Here is an 18,380-nt window from a genome sequence, read left to right as displayed (position 1 = left end):
GAGAGAGAGGGAGAGAGAGAGGGAGAGAGGGGGAGAGAGGGAGAGAGAGAGGGAGAGAGAGAGGGAGAAAGAGAGAGAGAGAGGAGGGAGAGGGAGAGGGAGAGAGAGAGATCTCAGAAAGAGGAAGTGACAGATACCCAGATTTGCAGTGAGTCAATATGAATTAATTATCAGTATGAATTGTATGCATCATGTATTGAGTATCCACATGGTAACCTAGAGAGGTAATGGATTTATACACATGTAGGCGCACCTTTAACCATCCCCACGTCTGCCCGGGGAATGGTTAGGTAGAGTGGTTGAGAACAAGACCCGTGAGACTTCCGACGATACAAGTGGAAAACTCTGTGGTGTCTAGGTTTCTCTTTTTATTTTCCTTGGAGATTCCTCAGCTAGGGATGTTTTGGGGTAGGTGTGGCAACACTGTGACTTTGGGGGCTTTCCCTAAGAGGAAGTTGTAATGTGTAACATTTCTTTTAAAAGATTACAGTGAATTTATGCGTCTTCTAGCTTTGGTAGGTTAAGTTCCGGTATCTTCCTGTTTGGGAGAAGCTGTTGGAAGGTTTTTCTGTCTTCATTTATATTCTGAAAGTGCCTTAGTGTTAGAAAGATTGACCTCCTGTTTTTTAGTGTTGGAAAGATTGACCCTAAAATAAAAGAATCCACAGAAGTGAGACGTTGAGATTTTTCAGGATGTTACTAACCCAGCTTCTTCACCTAATGCATTAGGGAAAAAAATTTAACTTTGTCATTCTGTCTTTATATTTTTCTTTTGCTTTGCTAATCTTTAGAAGAAACTTGTACCTCGCGTCTTCACATTACTGCAGTTGAAGGGGAACCTTTCTATCTGAAGTATTGTTCATCTTTGTCGGAGCATGAGAATAAAACAACCACCATAAAATGGTACAAAAATGAATCGCATGGACCCCTTGAGCTGAGCTCGAGTAGTTCACCCAGAATTATTTTGCTCGATTATGTTTTGGAATTTTGGCCAGTTCATTTGAATGACAGTGGATCTTACTCTATCCGAATGGGGTGAGTATACCTTCTCTTTGTGTTGGCGTATTTCATAGCACTCTTGGACTTTGTTCAGCAAATCAAATATACAGTCATTGGGAAGGTCAGATACTCCATCCCTTTCCTTCTCCCTACTCTTCCTACAACATGAAATAAATACTTCATTCTTGAAAAATTAAATTAAATACTGCCCTGTGTTTATTTTCTTAGTAATCATAATGAAAGGAGATGACCTTAGTATGATTTACTTTTAGGTGATCCTTGCCAAAGATAAGTGAGGATTGAATGAAATTCATTTTTAAATTCAGCTGCTTCCGTTGCCTAGAGCTGCCGGTCAAAGGAAATAAATGGCAAGGGCTTTGTAGTGTTATGAGCAGGTGGTGAAGGAGGACAGTGTCAGCTTCCTGGGTGGTAACGTCAAGCTGGGGAGATGGGTTGGTATTGGTGTAGACACAGCCTAGTCCAGTTTTCAGGGGTTTGTTGAGAGCCAGGTGGTGGTACTGGTGAAAGACGTGTGTGTCAGCCAATGACAAATTTATAGCCAGGGACAGTGAGAGAGGGGAACACCGAAAGGGCTTTGCACAGCCTTCTCAGGCTAACCCTAGAGTCTTCCAGGGTATTCGTAGTCAAGAATCCTAAATTCTGTGAAATGATGGCAACCCACTGAACGTGTCCATGATTATTACTGAACTTGGTTCTCTTTATACTTTATTTTGTGAGATGGGGAAGGAGTAACTGGGACAAGAAAACTTCTATGTGATGAACCGTTAGTGAGAACGTTGATGGCATAGTGTTTATCCAGTACATTTGTGATGTTGTGTCTGTACTTATGTATGTGTGTATTTTTTTTTTTTTTTTTTTTTTTTGCGGTAGGCGGGCCTCTCACTGTTGTGGCCTCTCCCGTTGCGGAGCACAGGCTCCGGACACGCAGGCTCAGCGGCCATGGCTCACGGGCCCAGCCGCTCCGCGGCCTGTGGGATTTTCCCGGACCGGGGCACGAACCCGTGTCCCCTGCCTCGGCAGGCGGACTCTCAACCACTACGCCACCAGGGAAGCCCCACAGTGAAATCTTGATAGCACTCCTGTGGTTTTGCACAAAAAAGGGTCATTTTGGTTTGTTTTTATATATGGGAACTCCCCGGAGTTAGAAAGAAGTTCAGAAACTCTTGTTAACCAATGAATTTTATGTGACCTTTTAAGAGGGACGATTCCAGAAGTGGGTCACAACTGGGTCTTTTCAAACTAAGGTCAAATGTATACTCACAATAGGGGTAGAGGAAGAAGAAGATCTCCCTAATCATGATTGAAGAAAGACGTGATTTAAATGCACAAACTATTCTGGACAAGGCAGCAAGGACAAATTGATGGGGCAAGTCAGTCATCTACGAATGTCACTTGGAGACAGGGACAGATGGGGGTCTTAACTGTCTTTCTGATGTGAAAGGTGCAGAACACAGCCTGGGGTAGGAAGAGAAAGCGGACTCATCGGGTGGAGGCAGGATGTCAGAGAGGCACGGAGGGGCCAGGCATAGGACAGGGAGGGCGGCGGGCTCACAGTGCTGTGTGATAAGCCTTGAAGCGGCTGGAGGCTGATAAATAACACGAGACTAAAGCGATGGTGGGCGCAGCAGCCTTGACAGTGGTTTTGAAAATAAACGGGACCCTACACAGGAGAAGGTGGTTTTGAACACCTGGGAGCGTTAAAGATAGAAACTTTTTCAAATATAGTGCAACTGGTGAACAGTATTCTGTTTTTGCACAGAGGTGTGTGTGTGTGTGTGTGTGTGTGCATGTGTGTATGTGTGCATGTATGTGTGTGTACATCATTTGGGTGAGTGAGTCTTTGTAGTTTTGTGTGGGAGTCATCAATGACCAGACCCTACTCCTGGAATCCTCCTTTAATTTTTCAGGAGCCCTCTACTAATAATCAAATGTCTCTGGAGACTGATACTTTAATCCTACAGCGAAAATCGCGTTGTCTGATCAAAGTTTTGTGAGAGTATAGTATTGTACCAGGCACTCCTGGCCTTGAGGGCCAAACTGATGTGCATTTGCATCTTGGCCCGACTGTGTACCAGGTGTGTTACCTTGGGCGAGTTATTTAACCTTGCCTGAAGGTTAGGTTTCTCATCTAATGTAAGGAAAAGAGTCATCTCAGTGCACACATGTGGTACAATACCTGGAACTCTGTGAGTGCCAGTTTTCTGTCCATCTGATTGTAGACTCAAAAGGAGAGCTGAAAGAGCCTCTGGGGGGGCGAGTACAGATGTGTCAGGCACACAGGACAACGTAACCTCGTGTAGTATTTAGTATATGGATCTCTATGTAACGTGCAGTTCAAGCAGACATGAGATTGCCGACATTTTCTTTTTCAAAAGATCATTTCCACTACTATATTTAAAATGGATAACCGACAATGACCGACTGTATAGCACAGGGCACTCTGCTCAATATTATGTAACAACCTAACCCCAAAAAAATTCAAAAAGAATTTGAAAAAAATAGATACATGTATATGTATAACTGAATCACTTTGCTGTACACCTGAAACTAACACAACATTGGAAATCAACTATACTCCAGTATAAAATAAAAAGTTAACAGAAAGATCGTTTCCAAAAATGCTGTTAAAGTTTTTTCCTCCTCTCTATTCCTAACTTCTAACCAGAAGGAACAGCAATGACATCTATTCAAACTAATTTTTCGTTAGTAAGGTACTTAAAGTGCTAATATAACTACATGGAGAGCAGCCACTCCAGACATGGTTTACTCAACAGTAAGAGAAGAGGATGGGAACAAAGTGTCCTGAGAAATATAAAATGCAATGCATATATACAGACCTTCAGAAAGCATTATAGTCCTCATGAAACCACCTCCACTGTCCCATCCTGGGTTAAGAATCTTTGAACCTGTCCGTCTCTAAAGATCATTGACGTTTTAAACATTTCTGTCCTGACATCCATAATACATATGGTCTGATGTAGGTTTGTGTGTGTGTGTGTGTGTGTTTAGGACATCTCGGGTTTTTCTCATTTACTACCCTCTACCCCCGCTCCCATGGCAGTTATTAAATTTCTTGCTGCACTGAACCAAAAAGAGACAGAGCAGGATTTGGGCATCAATGAATGAGTCTCTTTATACAAAAATAAGGGAAATTTTTCACTGGATTGGTTACTAAAAGGTGGTATTTGCAAAGTCTCTGTACTAATGATAAAATATGTCTAACCCTTTATTTCCTAGAAATGATACTCATGACTGGAAATTAAATGTCATCAGAAGACCTAAACACAGCTGTTTTACTGAGAAACAAGTAATGAGTAAATCTGTGGAAGTTAAAAAATCTTTGCAGATAGCCTGTGAACATAGTTACTATCAAAAACTGGTCAACAGAACATTATTGTATAAGGTAACGCTTTAAAAATATTTTAACTTAAAACTTGACAGAAAAGACAAAATTCCAAAGTGAGGGTCTGATGGCTGTGAAGCATTTTGGTCTTGTAACATACAAACTGTGAGTCCACACAGCTCAGGTGGCCTGTCTGAGCTCCTACATGTAACGCAAGTGTCAAGGTTCCTGCCCCGTGTTAGGCATTCAATAAATGATAACAGCTTCCTCTCCCTTCCTTAATTTTCCTTTTCTTTCAAAAACTTTAATTTTTAGGAATGCTAGTTCATTTTCTTCTGCTGCATATACTTAAAATTTTAAATTCTGTTGTATATGTTTGTTCTGACTATATGCATTTACAAAATTGGAAGATGGAAAAAATGAACGATGAAGAAAGAGATCATTCATAATCCCACCAGCCAGAGAATGGGGTTTTTCTCCATGTAAACATCTACTTTTAAAAAGTGGTGTTTTCCTTTATCCACTAAAAATTATATTGTGATGATTTCTCCACATCTTTAAACATTTTCCCAAACATGGATTCCATGTGTATATACTTGTATCAAAGCCCCTGTTATTGGACATTTGTTAATTTCCTACTTTTCACTATTATTTATAAGGCTAAAATAAATATCATTCCCATAACTCAGGAGGTGTATTATGATTTTATTCTTTAACTAAATCCCTAAAAGTAGAATAACTGGATCAAAGGCTATGAGCATGTTTATGGCTTTTGATTTAAATTATCAAGCTGCTCTCCAGGGAACTACACCACTTTAAAACCATCTTTTTCTCATATCACTACCACATGGGAATGAATACTTTTAAGAACATTTAAAAATCTGCCGTGCAAAACTTCTGTAACTCTTAGTATCTTTCCGCTATTTCTTTCCTTAATAACAAGTTAAACATTTTTATGTATTTACTGCCTCTTAATATTACTTCTCTTGTGAACTGTTTTCTTCAGTTGACGTACCTTTTACTTGTTGAGTTGTAAGAGCTCCTTTAGACAATCCTGTGGAAATTGTATACACACAAGTATATATGCAGTCACACGTACATACATAATATGCATACACATACCTGCACACACACAACACAAATTATATTATTTCTATAGAGGAACAAACCTGAAAAGTGTCACTCTGTCATGGACACTTTGAAGAGCTGTGAGAGAGGGTGGTCTGAAGAGACGACCTTGAGAAAGTTCAAGTTCCAATGATGACGCCTTAGAAATGTTTGTTTGTAGCTTTTGCTTGAACGCTGTTTACTTGTGATTTTTCAAGGGAAGCTCTTATCCAAAATGTTTTCCAAATATCTGTATCAGCCCTGAGTTGACTTGACTCTATTTCCTGTCACATGTACAAATGTTTTTACAGTATATATAAACGTGTGGGGATCAGTGTACTGGGTTTTAAGAAATCCCTCTATGCAGGTATTTGAATTTAGAAATAGACGTATTGAGAGTGTTTTTAGCTAGAAAATTGAGGGGAGGGGAACGAGGAAGCTAAATCAGTAAACGATTGGAAAAAAAATAAAGATATTTTTATATGCCTTGGAATTGATATTTTAATATGCCTTAGAAAAAATAAGTTGGGGTTTATAAAAATTTGGTGTATGCAGAAACAATTCACTGATGTGAGATACACATGTGGGTGCTTCACAAGCCCATTCTAAGCATCCTCTGGGTCTATCTCCGCTTGCTACCAGCTTTGGCAGCTTTGAGAGGAGTCTGTGGGCAGTAGCTGCTCCTTGGTGGGTATTTACAGGAACGGTGTCGCATAGCGAAGGTTAGCAATTTAGTTTCCATCTTCCCCCTCTCATTCTTAGATTGCTTCAGAACCTATTTACTGGTACCTGATGGCTGGATTGAAAAAGGTGGCCTTTTTGTTATTATTAATTCCTACAACATACAGAAATTTGTGATAGGGAGACATGTTTGTGTGTGCCTATACATTGGAGTATTTTTCATGCATTTCTAATCAGTCCACTGTCTTCTGGTGGAGGACATCGATGGGTATGGGTAGTCTGCTAGGTACCTGGTTCTCTGAGTAATTCTGTTCCCACCTCCACTACCCATCCCCGGGATGGGTAGTCCTGAATACATGGAATTCAGCTAAAAGCATTAAGAAATAGAATCCCATGGAAAGTTTTGATCCAAGCAGGGATATTTTTTGTTGTAGTGGGTTTTTTTCCTTTCTCCTCTTCTTCCCTCTCTTTGTGCATAAAGAGAGAGATTAAAGGAAAATGAGGAAAGCAGCTACAGTGCCCCCTATACTCTATTTCCCAGCATGTATTAATAATAATGATAATACCAGGAATGGGACTCTATTTCATTGTTCCAGTAGAGGCAGTGCCGGATCACTGAGACATTTGCTCAGAAATTGCTAGTTTTTATTCTATTTCCCTCTTTCTCTAAAGATCTTTAACTTTAAAATTTTGAATTCTTGTCATATGATACCACTCTCACTTAAAATATTTTAACTTGCTTTTTTTAATAACAGAACTGTGAAAAGATAGAGAACAATCAAAACCCATTTTTAAAGAAGAATGCAGAGTTTAAAGATCAGGGATATTATACCTGCATGTTTTTCCTTCTTCGTAATGGCAAACTATTTAACGTCACCAAAACCTTCAATATAACAATAGTTGGAGGTAAGAGAAATCTTAGAATCGGGAAAAAAACAAATGTATCTTAGTAAAATGGAATATTTTCTTTTTTTCTAAAGCCGTACGGAAAGCCTGAGGCAAACTTAGTTAGAGTCGTGACCACATCACTAGTTCAAATATAAGGGTGAAGATCATTTCGGCATCACCTGCCATGCTGAAAATTTTGGGGGGGATAATAATGAAAGTTTATATAGGTGAACCTCTGATGCGTCAGTTCTCTCAATTGGTATTTGACTAAATTGTGGAATCTTTTGTTATTAAGCATGTGCTTGCACTCAGTAAATCCTTATTGATGGGTGTCTATATTCAATAAACTGTACTGAGTATTGGGAGGTAAGGGAAGCATGGAAATACAAAATGAAGTGAATAATGTACGATTCTCAGGAACTTGATTACAGTCAGGAAAGGTTGAAGCCAAACCCGGCCTCTGTACCCTGACACCGAATTAAATCTCTGAGACAGAGTTGTGGGTGAAGTAGAAAAAAACAGCTTTATCGCTTTGCCAGGCAAAGGGGACCACAGCGGGCTCATGCCCTCAAGACTGTGTGTCCTGCCCTGGAGCGGGTCGTGAGGAGCCTTATAGCGTTCAAGGAGCAGGGCGTGGTCATCTCGTGGACACTCCTCTGATTGGCTGGTGGTGAGGTCATCGGGAGTCGGCATCATCAACCTTCTGGTTCCAACCGGTCTGGGATCTACGTGCTTACTGTAGTCGACCTAAAAAATACGCACAACCTAAAAGCTGAGAGTTATGTTTTATTCGGTGGGAATTTTTAGGATTTCAAACCTGGGAGGCAGCATCTCAAGTAACCCTGAGAGAACTGCTCCGAGGAAGCGAGGGGGGGACCCAGGTTATATAGAAGTTTTGCAACAAAGGGCAGGTAGTCTGAACGTCAAAAGATTATTGTTAATTAAAGAAAGCCAGATATCCCAAGTTAAGGAATTTATCGCTTTTCTATGTATGGGAAGATGCAAGAGTCTGGGCTGTCTGGCATCATTCCTTTGATGTGCATCTCAGCTATCTGGGGCCAGTATCCTGTGTTTTCTCACCCTGAGTTTCTTCAGGGCACCCTAAGGAGTGGCTGCAGTCTGATGGCTGCTGGACGGTAGGTATTCTTTCCTTCCTGAGTTTCCTCAGGGCTCACCAGCTCCCTTGGAGGGCTGCAATCGCTGATGACTGTGACATCCTTTGTTTACTGATATGGCGGGAAATGTTCCATTTATCACCATTAACTTCTCCCGCCTGGAGGGGGTTTCAGTACCTGCAAAACAGCTCAAAGATATTGTTGTGTGCATCCCTTGAGGGGAACCAGGACCTGCCCCAAGTCTGCACTGTTGTGTCCTGACTGCTCCTCCCTTGTCTCTGCATCCCCTCCCTTCCCTGATTAGCATCTGTTTGAACCTGTCAATGGAACTCCGGGAAGGTCCTGGAGGCTGAATGAAGCCTATGTCCTGTAATCCAGAAACGGAGGACACAGAAAGGCTTTTGTGCCCAGGAGCCCCACAGGGCCCTGCTCAGTATCGAGGTGATAAGCCACATAGAAGCACCGTAGAATATGAAATTGGAGTCATCTGTGAGGTGCTAAGGGTGCAGAGAGTCCAGAGGTAGAATAGATGTCGGAGGCTCTGTTTGAGCTGGTTCTCAGAGGCTGCGTGTGATGGACGGGCAGAAGGACGTGCTGGGGTTGGGCTGGAATAAGAACGTATAAGGAGCACAGGCGTGGCTGTAGAAAAGGGCTGTATATTTTGGGATGATGGCTACTAGTCTGGTTTATCATGAACCCAGACCATATATAATGGAAAAACTGAAGCCTGGAATTTTAGGGTGACAGAGACCCTGGAAGTAAATTAATTAAACCCTATCCAGTGAAGATATCCTTCATATGACTCAGCCAATAATAGATCATTCAGGAACTACCGTGGAAATTACCAAATCACACAGCAGATGGGTCCAGACTTTTAAAAATTAATTAATTAATTCACTTTTGGCCGCGTTGGGTCTTCGTTGCTATGCGTGGGCTTTCTCTAGTTGCGGCGAGCAAGGGCTACTCTTCATCACGGTGCACGGGCTTCTCATTGTGGTGGCTTCTCTTGTTGCGGAGCACGGGCTCTAGGCACGCGGACTTCAGTAGTTGCAGCACGCAGGCTCAGTAGTTGTGGCTCGCGGGCTCTAGAGCACAGGCTCAGTAGTTGTGGTGCACGGGTTTAATTGCTCCGCAGCATGTGGGATCTTCCCGGACCGGGGCTTGAACCCGTGTCCCCTGCATTGGCAGGCGGATTCTTAACCACTGCGCCACCAGGGAAGCCCTGGGTCCAGATTTTAATGATTGATTGTAGAGAAGTCTTTTTGTCTTATTGAGTCCAATTACTCCTTCTTGTAGCTTCCACTCACTGTTTGTGTTTGCCTTGAGTAACCCCACAGATTGTCTGGTCCCTTCTGAAAATGACAGCTCCTTTGAGTGTCTGAAGACAGGTGGCTTACCCACCCTTCACGTTCTATCCCATCATCTAGGAAGCTGTAAACTCCTGGGATGACTCATTCAACAACGTTGTGGGTTCACAGTTACCAGAGCTCGTCGACTTTAGCAGCGTTTTCCCTCTTCTCTCCAGCCATCCACTTATATAGCTGTACTCCAGGCATTGCGAATGGACAGAGTACCACAAACTTCCTGTCTTCAAACTGCACAAATGTGTTAGCTTACAGAAATCTGAACCGGGTTCACTGGGCTGAAATCAAGGTTTTGGTAGGATTGCATTCCTCCTGGAGGTTCTGGAGGAGAATCGATTCCTTGCCTTCTGCAGCTTCTAGAGGCGCCTCGCATCCTTGGTGCACGCCACGTCCTTCATCCTCAGAGCCCGCAGCGCAGCGTCTTCAGATCTCTTTCACCTCTTCCTTCATCTCATCGTCTCCTTTTCTGACTCTGACTCTCTGCCTCCTGCTTATGAGCATGCTTGTGATTGCACCTGGCTAACCCGGAACAGCCTCTTCGGGAACAGCCCGAAAATCCTACATTAACTCATATTGCAAAGCCCCTTTTGCCGCGTAAGGGCCGCGTAAGGTATAATATTCAGGATCTGGGGGTTAGGATGTGAACATCCTTGGTGGGGGGACATTATCCTGCTTGTCACGCCCCATAACCTGGGTATCCCATAACTAAATTCTTAAACTCAATAAGTTCTATTTGTCTACCTTAAATTCTTCAGTTCGACTTTCTTTAATATCGTATAAATCCTACATCTCTGGTCCCTTGACACTTCCACCGCCAATTCCCTCCCTTCATCCATCTCTGCTTTCTGCCCATCAGCTCCTCTTTCCTTCCTTCTTGGAAGGAGCAGTAAGAACATCCATTATTGGGCTTCCCTGGTGGCGCAGTGGTTGAGAGTCCGCCTGCCGATGCAGCGGACATGGGTTCGTGCCCCGGTCCGGGAAGATCCCACATGCTGCGGAGCAGCTGGGCCCGTGAGCCATGGCCGCTGAGCCTGTGCGTCCGGAGCCTGTGCTCTGCAATGGGAGAGGCCACAGCAGTGAGAGGCCCGCGTACCGCAAAAAAACAAACAAACAAAAAAGAATATCCATTATCCAAAGAGCATGTGCACAAGACCAGGAATTGTGCCAGATCCTTTCATTGAACACTGTGAGCTTGTGACCTTGGCTGAGTTAAATGACTGAGTTTTTCTCTGCCTCTCATTCCTCACTAGTGACATGGGACAGTAATGAGTTGAGTCATCCCTCAGAGGGTTGCCTTGAGGACCGAGTGAGTGAGGTTGTAGAGCCTTGATAGTGGTGCCAGGGACATGGAAAGCTCTGTTATTACCATCTTAGTATTACCGTCTCCCATCTCCTCACTCCCATATCCCCACACTGCCCCACGTGCTATTCTTCTGTCTTAACCACCCATCTTGTTTTCCTCGTCTTCTTGGAGAACGCCACCTGTGTCTTTCAGGACTCAGCTAAGTGTCCGTCCTCCTCCGTGCTCCCACGGCCTCTTGTTCTTATTTCTGGTTGCTGTCAGAATCAGATGACATGTCTGTTTCTGTCACTAGAATGAGAGCTCCTGGAAAGAAGGGATTAACCTGTGTTCTATTCCTCATGTTGGTCTCTCCTGTACTTACGGCTGGACCTTTGTACATGTGCTCATTACATGTCTGTTGAGTGAATTACAGGCATACCTCATTTTATTGCGTTTTGCAGATACTGCATTTTTTTTTTTTTTTTTTTTTGCAAATTGAAGGTTTGCGGAAACCCAGCATTGAGCCAGTGTATCAGCGCCATTTTTCCAACAGCATTATTTTTAAATTAAAATATGTACATTGTTTTTTAGACATAATGCTATTGCACACTTAATAGACTGTAATACAGTGTAAACATAACTTTTATATGTGCTGGGAAACCAAAAGAGTTGTATGACTCGCTTTGTTGTCACATTCATTTTATTGTGGTGGTCTGGACAGAACCCGCAATACCTCCAAGGTCGCTCTGTACTGAGATAGGAACCGTTTCTTCAGTCGTGCCTCATTCAACAGGAAGTCAGGACTCTTCACCATCCTGGCCCTTTTCCTTTGGATTTGGTGAAGTTTGCCACCATTCTTCTAACATGTGGAGCTTAGAGTTAAAGCTGATGATCAGGAGGTATCATGGCCTCTGCTGAGGGCAGCGGGACTGAGCGCCTACCTTGTCTGTGCTCACCTGTGGTCACGGATGTAGATCTCTGCACTGTCACGTGGGGAGCATCACTGCTGTGGATCACAGGCCACTCAGCCCACCTGGCCTCTGCCTTTTGTCTTCATCTCACTCTCTGGCTGATCTGCTGATGTCTCTCCTCCTGCAGCTGACCGTCTCTGTGCCATTTTGTTCCAGGGATAGTAACTTCAGAGGTAGACTAGCCATGCCAGGGGCACACACTGAAGTGTTCCCTTCCTTCTGTTACCTTCAGTAGGATTGTACCCTTCACTTTACACCAGTTTTACAAACCCAGTACTGCTCTGGGTTCTCCATGATCTGCTTCGAGTTCTAGTAGATGGCATCCTTTCTCAAAGATGTCCTTCCATAAAGATGTCCTTTACACCTCCTCTTCCCGGGACTCCCACCAAATTCCTGAGAAAAGGAGATCGATGAAGAGAAAAATAATCAGTAGCAATTTTCTCCAATACTCAAAACCACCTCCTGCCCCTGCGTGCTTGAAGCAACCTCTGTTCCTCTGTGCTCAGACCTGAGGGTCAGCTCCTTGTCTGGCAGCGGCTCCTCCAGCTCTTCCTGCCGACGTGAATTCTAGTCTTGCCCGGAGTCTGAATTCCAGAAGAGATTCTTACCCTGGGTTTTTTGTTTTTTGTTTTTAATTATCTATGATCTACCTCTCAGCTCATTACAAAGATAGTTGAAGATCACCATATTTTAACTATTTTATTTTAAATTTTTATTTATCTATTTATTTTTGGCTGCACTGCACAGCTTGCGGGATCTTACTTCCCCGACCAGGGATTGAACCCGTGCCCCCTGCAGTGGAAGCACGGAGTCTTATTAACCACTGGACCTCCAGGGAAGTCCTTTACCCTGGGGTTTTGCTACGCTAGTTTCTTTCTGTATCCTTGCCCACATTACTTCTCCTTTCCCTTCTTTGCTCTTCACTCTGTAGCACGTGCTTCCTGGGAGAGCCTAGGAGGGCGTGGGTGCTGCAGGAGAGTACCTGAGCCCCCTTTAGTCCTCGTGAGCAAGCACATCTGCTGGGCGCCTGGGAGCCCCCATGAGGGAGGCACTGGACATTACTTGTAAATGCCCCAGAAGCACCGGAAGCACTTAGAAGGGGGAGTCCAGGTCATGAAGAAAGCTGCCGATGCTGATAATGGGAGCAGCAGGGACTGGACTACATAGCCATGTGAATGCGGGACCACGGGGCTGTCCGTGTTCTGCAGTTATTAGCATCCTAGGTTGTGGGGTAGTCCTCAGTGGGAGGTTGCTGGGGGATTGCTTCCTTCCTAAGTGTTACTCAATGGGGCTGAGGTAGAGCATATCTGTGTACCTCCAGTCTGGGTCAGAGGTCACTAAGGAACAGAAGTAGAACTGAGTTTACAGGGGTGGACACCCCAGCAGGACTGGGACTGAGGTGAGGCAAGTGAGGCATCCAGGGGCACTCCTCTCACTGTCCTGCCAGGGGAGGGTCTCAGGAGGCTTCTGAGAGTAAGTGCTTTGCCTACCCTACCTGAGTCTTGACCTTGCACCCAGTAAATCTATCTTGAGGAGTTGAGAGCAGATGGAAGGAGGAAAGGCAGAGCAGAAAGACATATCCCAGTGACTTTGCATCTTCTAAGTCCTAAAAGTTTCATTGTCTCCCTGGATGAGCATCTTCTTCTGGCTTTTATCTGAAGTGGCAGAAGGCAGAGGCTGGAATTGAGGGGAGACCAAATTCAGTGTGCTTTCTCCAGTGAGGTGAGCTTTGAGTTGATGGAAAGTGAAACAACAACCAGTATTCCCTGCAACCCTTATTTGATGAAAATACATTAAATAATAAATGTATAATGATGACTGTTAGAATCTTGGTTACCCGGAATAATAAGTGTATTACAACAAACGTCTGTCTTAGCAAAACTCCTTGTAACACTAATGCATTTTTCTTTTCTTTTTTCACTTTCAGACAACAGTAATATAATTCCAGCTCTTCTTGGACCAAAGCTTACGCATGTTAAAGTGGAATTAGGTATATTTTGACATACGTATATTTTGGATTTGTGAATGGGGGTCATAATAGTCTTCCAAGGCTAAATCTGGTTCCTTATTGATCAACATTTGTGTTCATAACACATACCATGTTTACTGAAGAATATTGAAAAAGCAGGAAAACCTTGTCATTGTTTGAATGTTGCCCTTTTTAGTAATAATGACAGTTAACAGTCTGTTCAAAAGATTATGGAAGTGCCTGTGGTTTGCAGACCTGTGGTTTTAGTCACTTTGTATGTGGCTTTTCTCTAATAGTATCTATGATCATTTTTAAATATGCAAACTCAGTGAGAATACTCTAGAGAAATGATTCAAACTTATTGTGTGGTTTGAATATTTGATTAATGGGTTCACTTTGAATCAATGGACTCGACTCTACATTTAGGGTTTGTTTAGACAGGTCTTGACGAATCGATATGTCCAGTTGAGTAATTTCTTTCAAAGGAGAAAGGAAGGAAGGAGAAGAATAAATTCACATATGCTAAACTGAGTATTGGATTAGGTAACTGAAATATGTTATTGTATTAAATCCTCAAAGCAACTCTGAGGGGTATTGTTCCCATTTAAGTTTCGGATTAAATGACCAAAGCTCAGAAAGGTTAAGTAATTTGTCTGAAGTTAAACCCCAGGAAAGGGGCAGAGCTGGGATTCATGTTTCTTACATTGTTTGTTTGTTGTTGATTGTCATTTGATCCTGTTGATTGTTTCCAAAGCACACACCCTTTGACTACAGATGGCCACAGTCATGTATAAATGACCACATATGCCCAGTGGAGCTCAGATACTTTGCCATTTGTGTTTGTGGCTTGCCTGGTTTCTAGTTTTATTGATTTCTGAACTTTATTATTTTTTCTTCTCATTTTAGGCTTAATTTGCGCCTCATTTTTCCTTTGTACACATGGAGAGTTAGAGAATTAATTTAAATTCTCCTCTCCTGTAGTATGTGTATTTTAAGTTCTACATTTCCCTCTAATCACTGGTTAGCTGTTTCCAACAATGTTGATATGCCATATTTTCATAACTATTCAGTTCAAAGTTTTAACTATTTAAAAAATTTTTCCTTGTGATATTTCTTTCATCTATGGATTACTTAATGTTTCTTAATTTCCAAATATGTGGAGGATTTTCCAGTTATTTTTCTGTTATTGATGTCCAGTTTAGTTCCATTATGGTCCAAGAGTATACATTGTATCATTTAAATCTTAAAATTTGTAGTAACTTACTTGGACCAAAATGTTCTAAGTGCATTTGAAACAAATGTGTATTCTGCAGATTTTTGTTTAGTCCTTCTATAAATATCAATTAGGTGAAGTTGGTTAATGGTACTCTTCAAATCATCAATATCCTTACTAATTGCCAAGAGAGATGTTAATATCTCCAGCTATGATGGTCAAGTTGTCTACATATCCTTTAGTTCCGTCTATTTTTGCTTTATGTATGTTGAGGTTATCTTATGGGCACATTCAAATTGATGCCTCTTGAATTATGACATTATGAAATTTCTCTTGACATTATGAAATTTCTCTCTTTATCTATCATACTATCTTTTTCCAATCCCTACTCTCTCTCATGTTAGATAGACACACCAGTTTTCCTTTGTTTGGGACTGGCATGTTTTTTTTTCACATCCTTTCACTTTTAGCATTTCATTGTCTTTATACACAAAATATGTCTCCCATAAACTGCATATATTTGGATCTTTGTTGAAATCCAGTCTGTATGCTGTTTAGTACATTTACGTTTAATGACTTACTAATACAGTCAGTTTGAGACCTCTCATGTTGCTGTTTACCAGTTGTCCTATGTCTTATTTCTTCCTTTTATTCTCCTTTCCTTTCAGATTAATATTTTTTTTTATTTAATCTGTTTTGTTTTCCTCTTAGTTATGCCATTTTGTATTCTTCATTACTAGTTCTCCTAGAGATTACAATATATATCCTCTTACTACAATAAGGCAAATGCACATCTTAGTATGCTGACAATTTCACAGACACGTGAGAACCTCACAACAGTTAATTTCATTCATCCTCTTATCTCACTTTAAGCTACTATTTATGTATTTCTCTCCTGCATATGTTATAAAACTCACAATAATTTGGCATTATTATTCCTTGAAACACAAAAATTATTTTGTATTTACCCAAATGTCTGTCCTTTATTGCACTGTTCATTTCTTAATGTATGTCCTTGCTTTCATCTGGGATAATTTTTCTTTGAGAGTGAAAAATTTCCTTTGGTATTTCTTATAGTGTGGTTATGCTGGCAATAAATCCTTTTGGCTATTATTTACTTGAAAATATCTCTATTTACCTCCAATTTTGGAGATTTTTTTCAATAATTTCAATAATTCTAGGTTGGCAGTTTTTTCCTGCATTTTAAAGATGCCCTTCTGTTGTTCACTGGTTTCCATAGTTTCTGCTGAAAGACTGGCCTTTAGTGTCATTGTTGGTACTTTGATGTGTCTTCTTCTGGCTGCTTTCAGAATTTTCTCTTTCTCTTTGATTTTGATGCATCCGGGTGTGGTGTTCTTTGCATTTATCCTGCTTTGGGTTCCTCTGAGCTTCTTGAGTCTGCAAAGGTTGTATTTAATTAATTTGGGAGAAATCCTCTGCCATTATGTCTGAATATTTCTTCTGCCCCTTTCTTCTCTCCCCTCCTTCTGGGCCTCCAATTACATGTATTATGCTCTTGTTCTGTTATTTTTATTTTTTTCCCTTCTGTACTTTAGTTTTGATCTTGGCCTGTATTCAGCCTTAGCAATCCTGATTTCTTTTATGCTCAGACTCTGTTAAAACCATTGAGTTCTTAAATTCATGTTTTTTTCAGTTATCAGTTGCTCATTTGATTCTTTTAAAATAGGTTGCTCTTCTTTGTTGAAAACATCCATCTTTTCATCTACCTGTCCATCTTTTCCTCTGTTTTCTTTAACCTATTTATATTAGTTATTTCATACACTTTATCTGCCAAGTCAGGCATTTGGATCATCTTTGGGTCGACTTCTATTACCTATTTTTTCTATTGATTATTGTCCCCTTTTTTTGCCCTTTGTATGTCTCTCTTTGTTGTTGTTGTTTGTTGTTGTTGATATTTCTGTATGTAAAACAACTAAGGTGAATGAAGTTTGTATTACTTTTCCCTAAGAGTGTTTGCCTTTTCTTTGTTAGGCAGATAATGTGAGGGTTTGATCATCTCAGTCCAGTCAGGAATTGAGCTGCGCAGTAGCTAGGATGCAGGTTTGTTGGATTTAACCTGCTTTTCATCTCTTATGGCTGGGGGGAGACTCCAGTCACGTGTGTGTTGTCCTCCAGTGGGACTTACTCTGCTAAGTACCATGAGACTGCAGGAGAAATCATTAGGCCTTTCCAGCCTCCTATGCTGCCCAAGCCCTTAGCAATAATCCTGTGAGCCCATGTGGCTGTCAGCATCTCCACTGGACTCTCTTTTCTCCATGAGATTCCCTCTATTTTGTACAAACCAAAGCAAATTCCTTCAAGGAATAAAATGGTGGCTATCTCAGCTCACCCTGGAAGGACTTTATTCCTGACTGTAGTTTCAGTTCATCTGTTTCTCTTTGTTTTCCCTGCACTTTGATGTCTTTAATTTTTAGCTAATTTAATTTTTTTTGTTGTTTTGTATCCATTTTGTTTTTCCAGAAGTTGCAGTGGGTATGTAGGCCTGACACTACCTATTAGACTATAGGTTGAAAAGAAAGTCCACTGGCCATCCTAAGTTTTAATAATTGATTTAGACATAAACATTTGAAGAGAAGCCAGTTCATAGTTTGGTGATGACTTGTAGTTGCAACCTAATTTCTCTGATCTATAATTTTTTTTAACTGCAAAACAAGGCATTTTTTCCTTAGATGCTGCTCTATATTATCGTTGTATATTAGGTTAATATACATTGGCTGTATTAACTTCAACCTTTGAGAAACCTGAGTTTCTAAAATCTGAACATCGGTTGTCAACTTTTACCTAGGAAAAGATGTACAGCTCAACTGCTCTGCCTTGCTGAATGAAAAGGATGTGATTTACTGGAACATCTGGAAAAAAAGTGGAAAGGATCCTAATGTACACGAAGAGGAAGGGACAAGAATTAGGTATGAATATGTGATATATATAATACATATCATGATATACAAAAATCATATAGTATCATATATATATGAGATAAAAACACCAGACTCCTGAATGGCTGACAGGATGCTTGAGATGAGTTTAACTTATAACTTACATATTTTATAATTTGCATACTCTAGGCTGACGCATTATGCAGAAATTTATTGCTGAGACCTAAATTAGAAAAAGAAGGTCAGGGCTTCCCTGGTGGCGCAGTGGTTGGGAGTCCGCCTGCCGATGCAGGGGACACGGGTTCGTGCCCCGGTCCGGGAAGATCCCACATGCCGCGGAGCGGCTGGGCCCGTGAGCCATGGCCGCTGAGACTGCGCGTCTGGAGCCTGTGCTCCGCAACGGGAGAGGCCACAACGGTGAGAGGCCCACGTACCGCCAAAAAAAAAAAAAAAAAAAGAAAGAAAAAGAAGGTCAATGAGGCTTTTTAGCATCGCCTTACAGAAGTAGCTTTTGGTCAGTCAGGATCTGA

General features: G+C 41.6%; 1 protein-coding gene across 5 annotated transcripts in view; it reads left to right on the top strand.

The window, feature by feature from the left end:
• Positions 1–18,380, top strand: part of IL18R1 (interleukin 18 receptor 1) — a 48,510-nt gene that overhangs the window by 9,271 nt on the left and 20,859 nt on the right. For 4 of the 5 annotated variants that reach the window (XM_029232413.1, XM_029232411.1, XM_029232410.1 and 1 more), the window contains 5 exons: positions 792–1,035; positions 4,258–4,423; positions 6,907–7,057; positions 13,699–13,761; positions 17,760–17,880. In XM_029232413.1, the coding sequence (XP_029088246.1) occupies positions 792–1,035; positions 4,258–4,423; positions 6,907–7,057; positions 13,699–13,761; positions 17,760–17,880 (745 nt within the window). The remainder of the gene's footprint in view (positions 1–791; positions 1,036–4,257; positions 4,424–6,906; positions 7,058–13,698; positions 13,762–17,759; positions 17,881–18,380) is intronic. The other variant, XM_029232414.1, reaches the window with a different exon arrangement.

This window comes from Monodon monoceros, unplaced genomic scaffold, assembly GCF_005190385.1.
Source record: "Monodon monoceros isolate NGI ecotype Baffin Bay Population unplaced genomic scaffold, NGI_Narwhal_1 Super_Scaffold_19, whole genome shotgun sequence".
In the NCBI taxonomy this organism is placed as follows: domain Eukaryota; kingdom Metazoa; phylum Chordata; class Mammalia; order Artiodactyla; family Monodontidae; genus Monodon; species Monodon monoceros.
The sequence above is the reverse complement of the archived record's forward strand: the minus strand, read 5'-3'. Positions and strand labels throughout refer to the sequence as shown.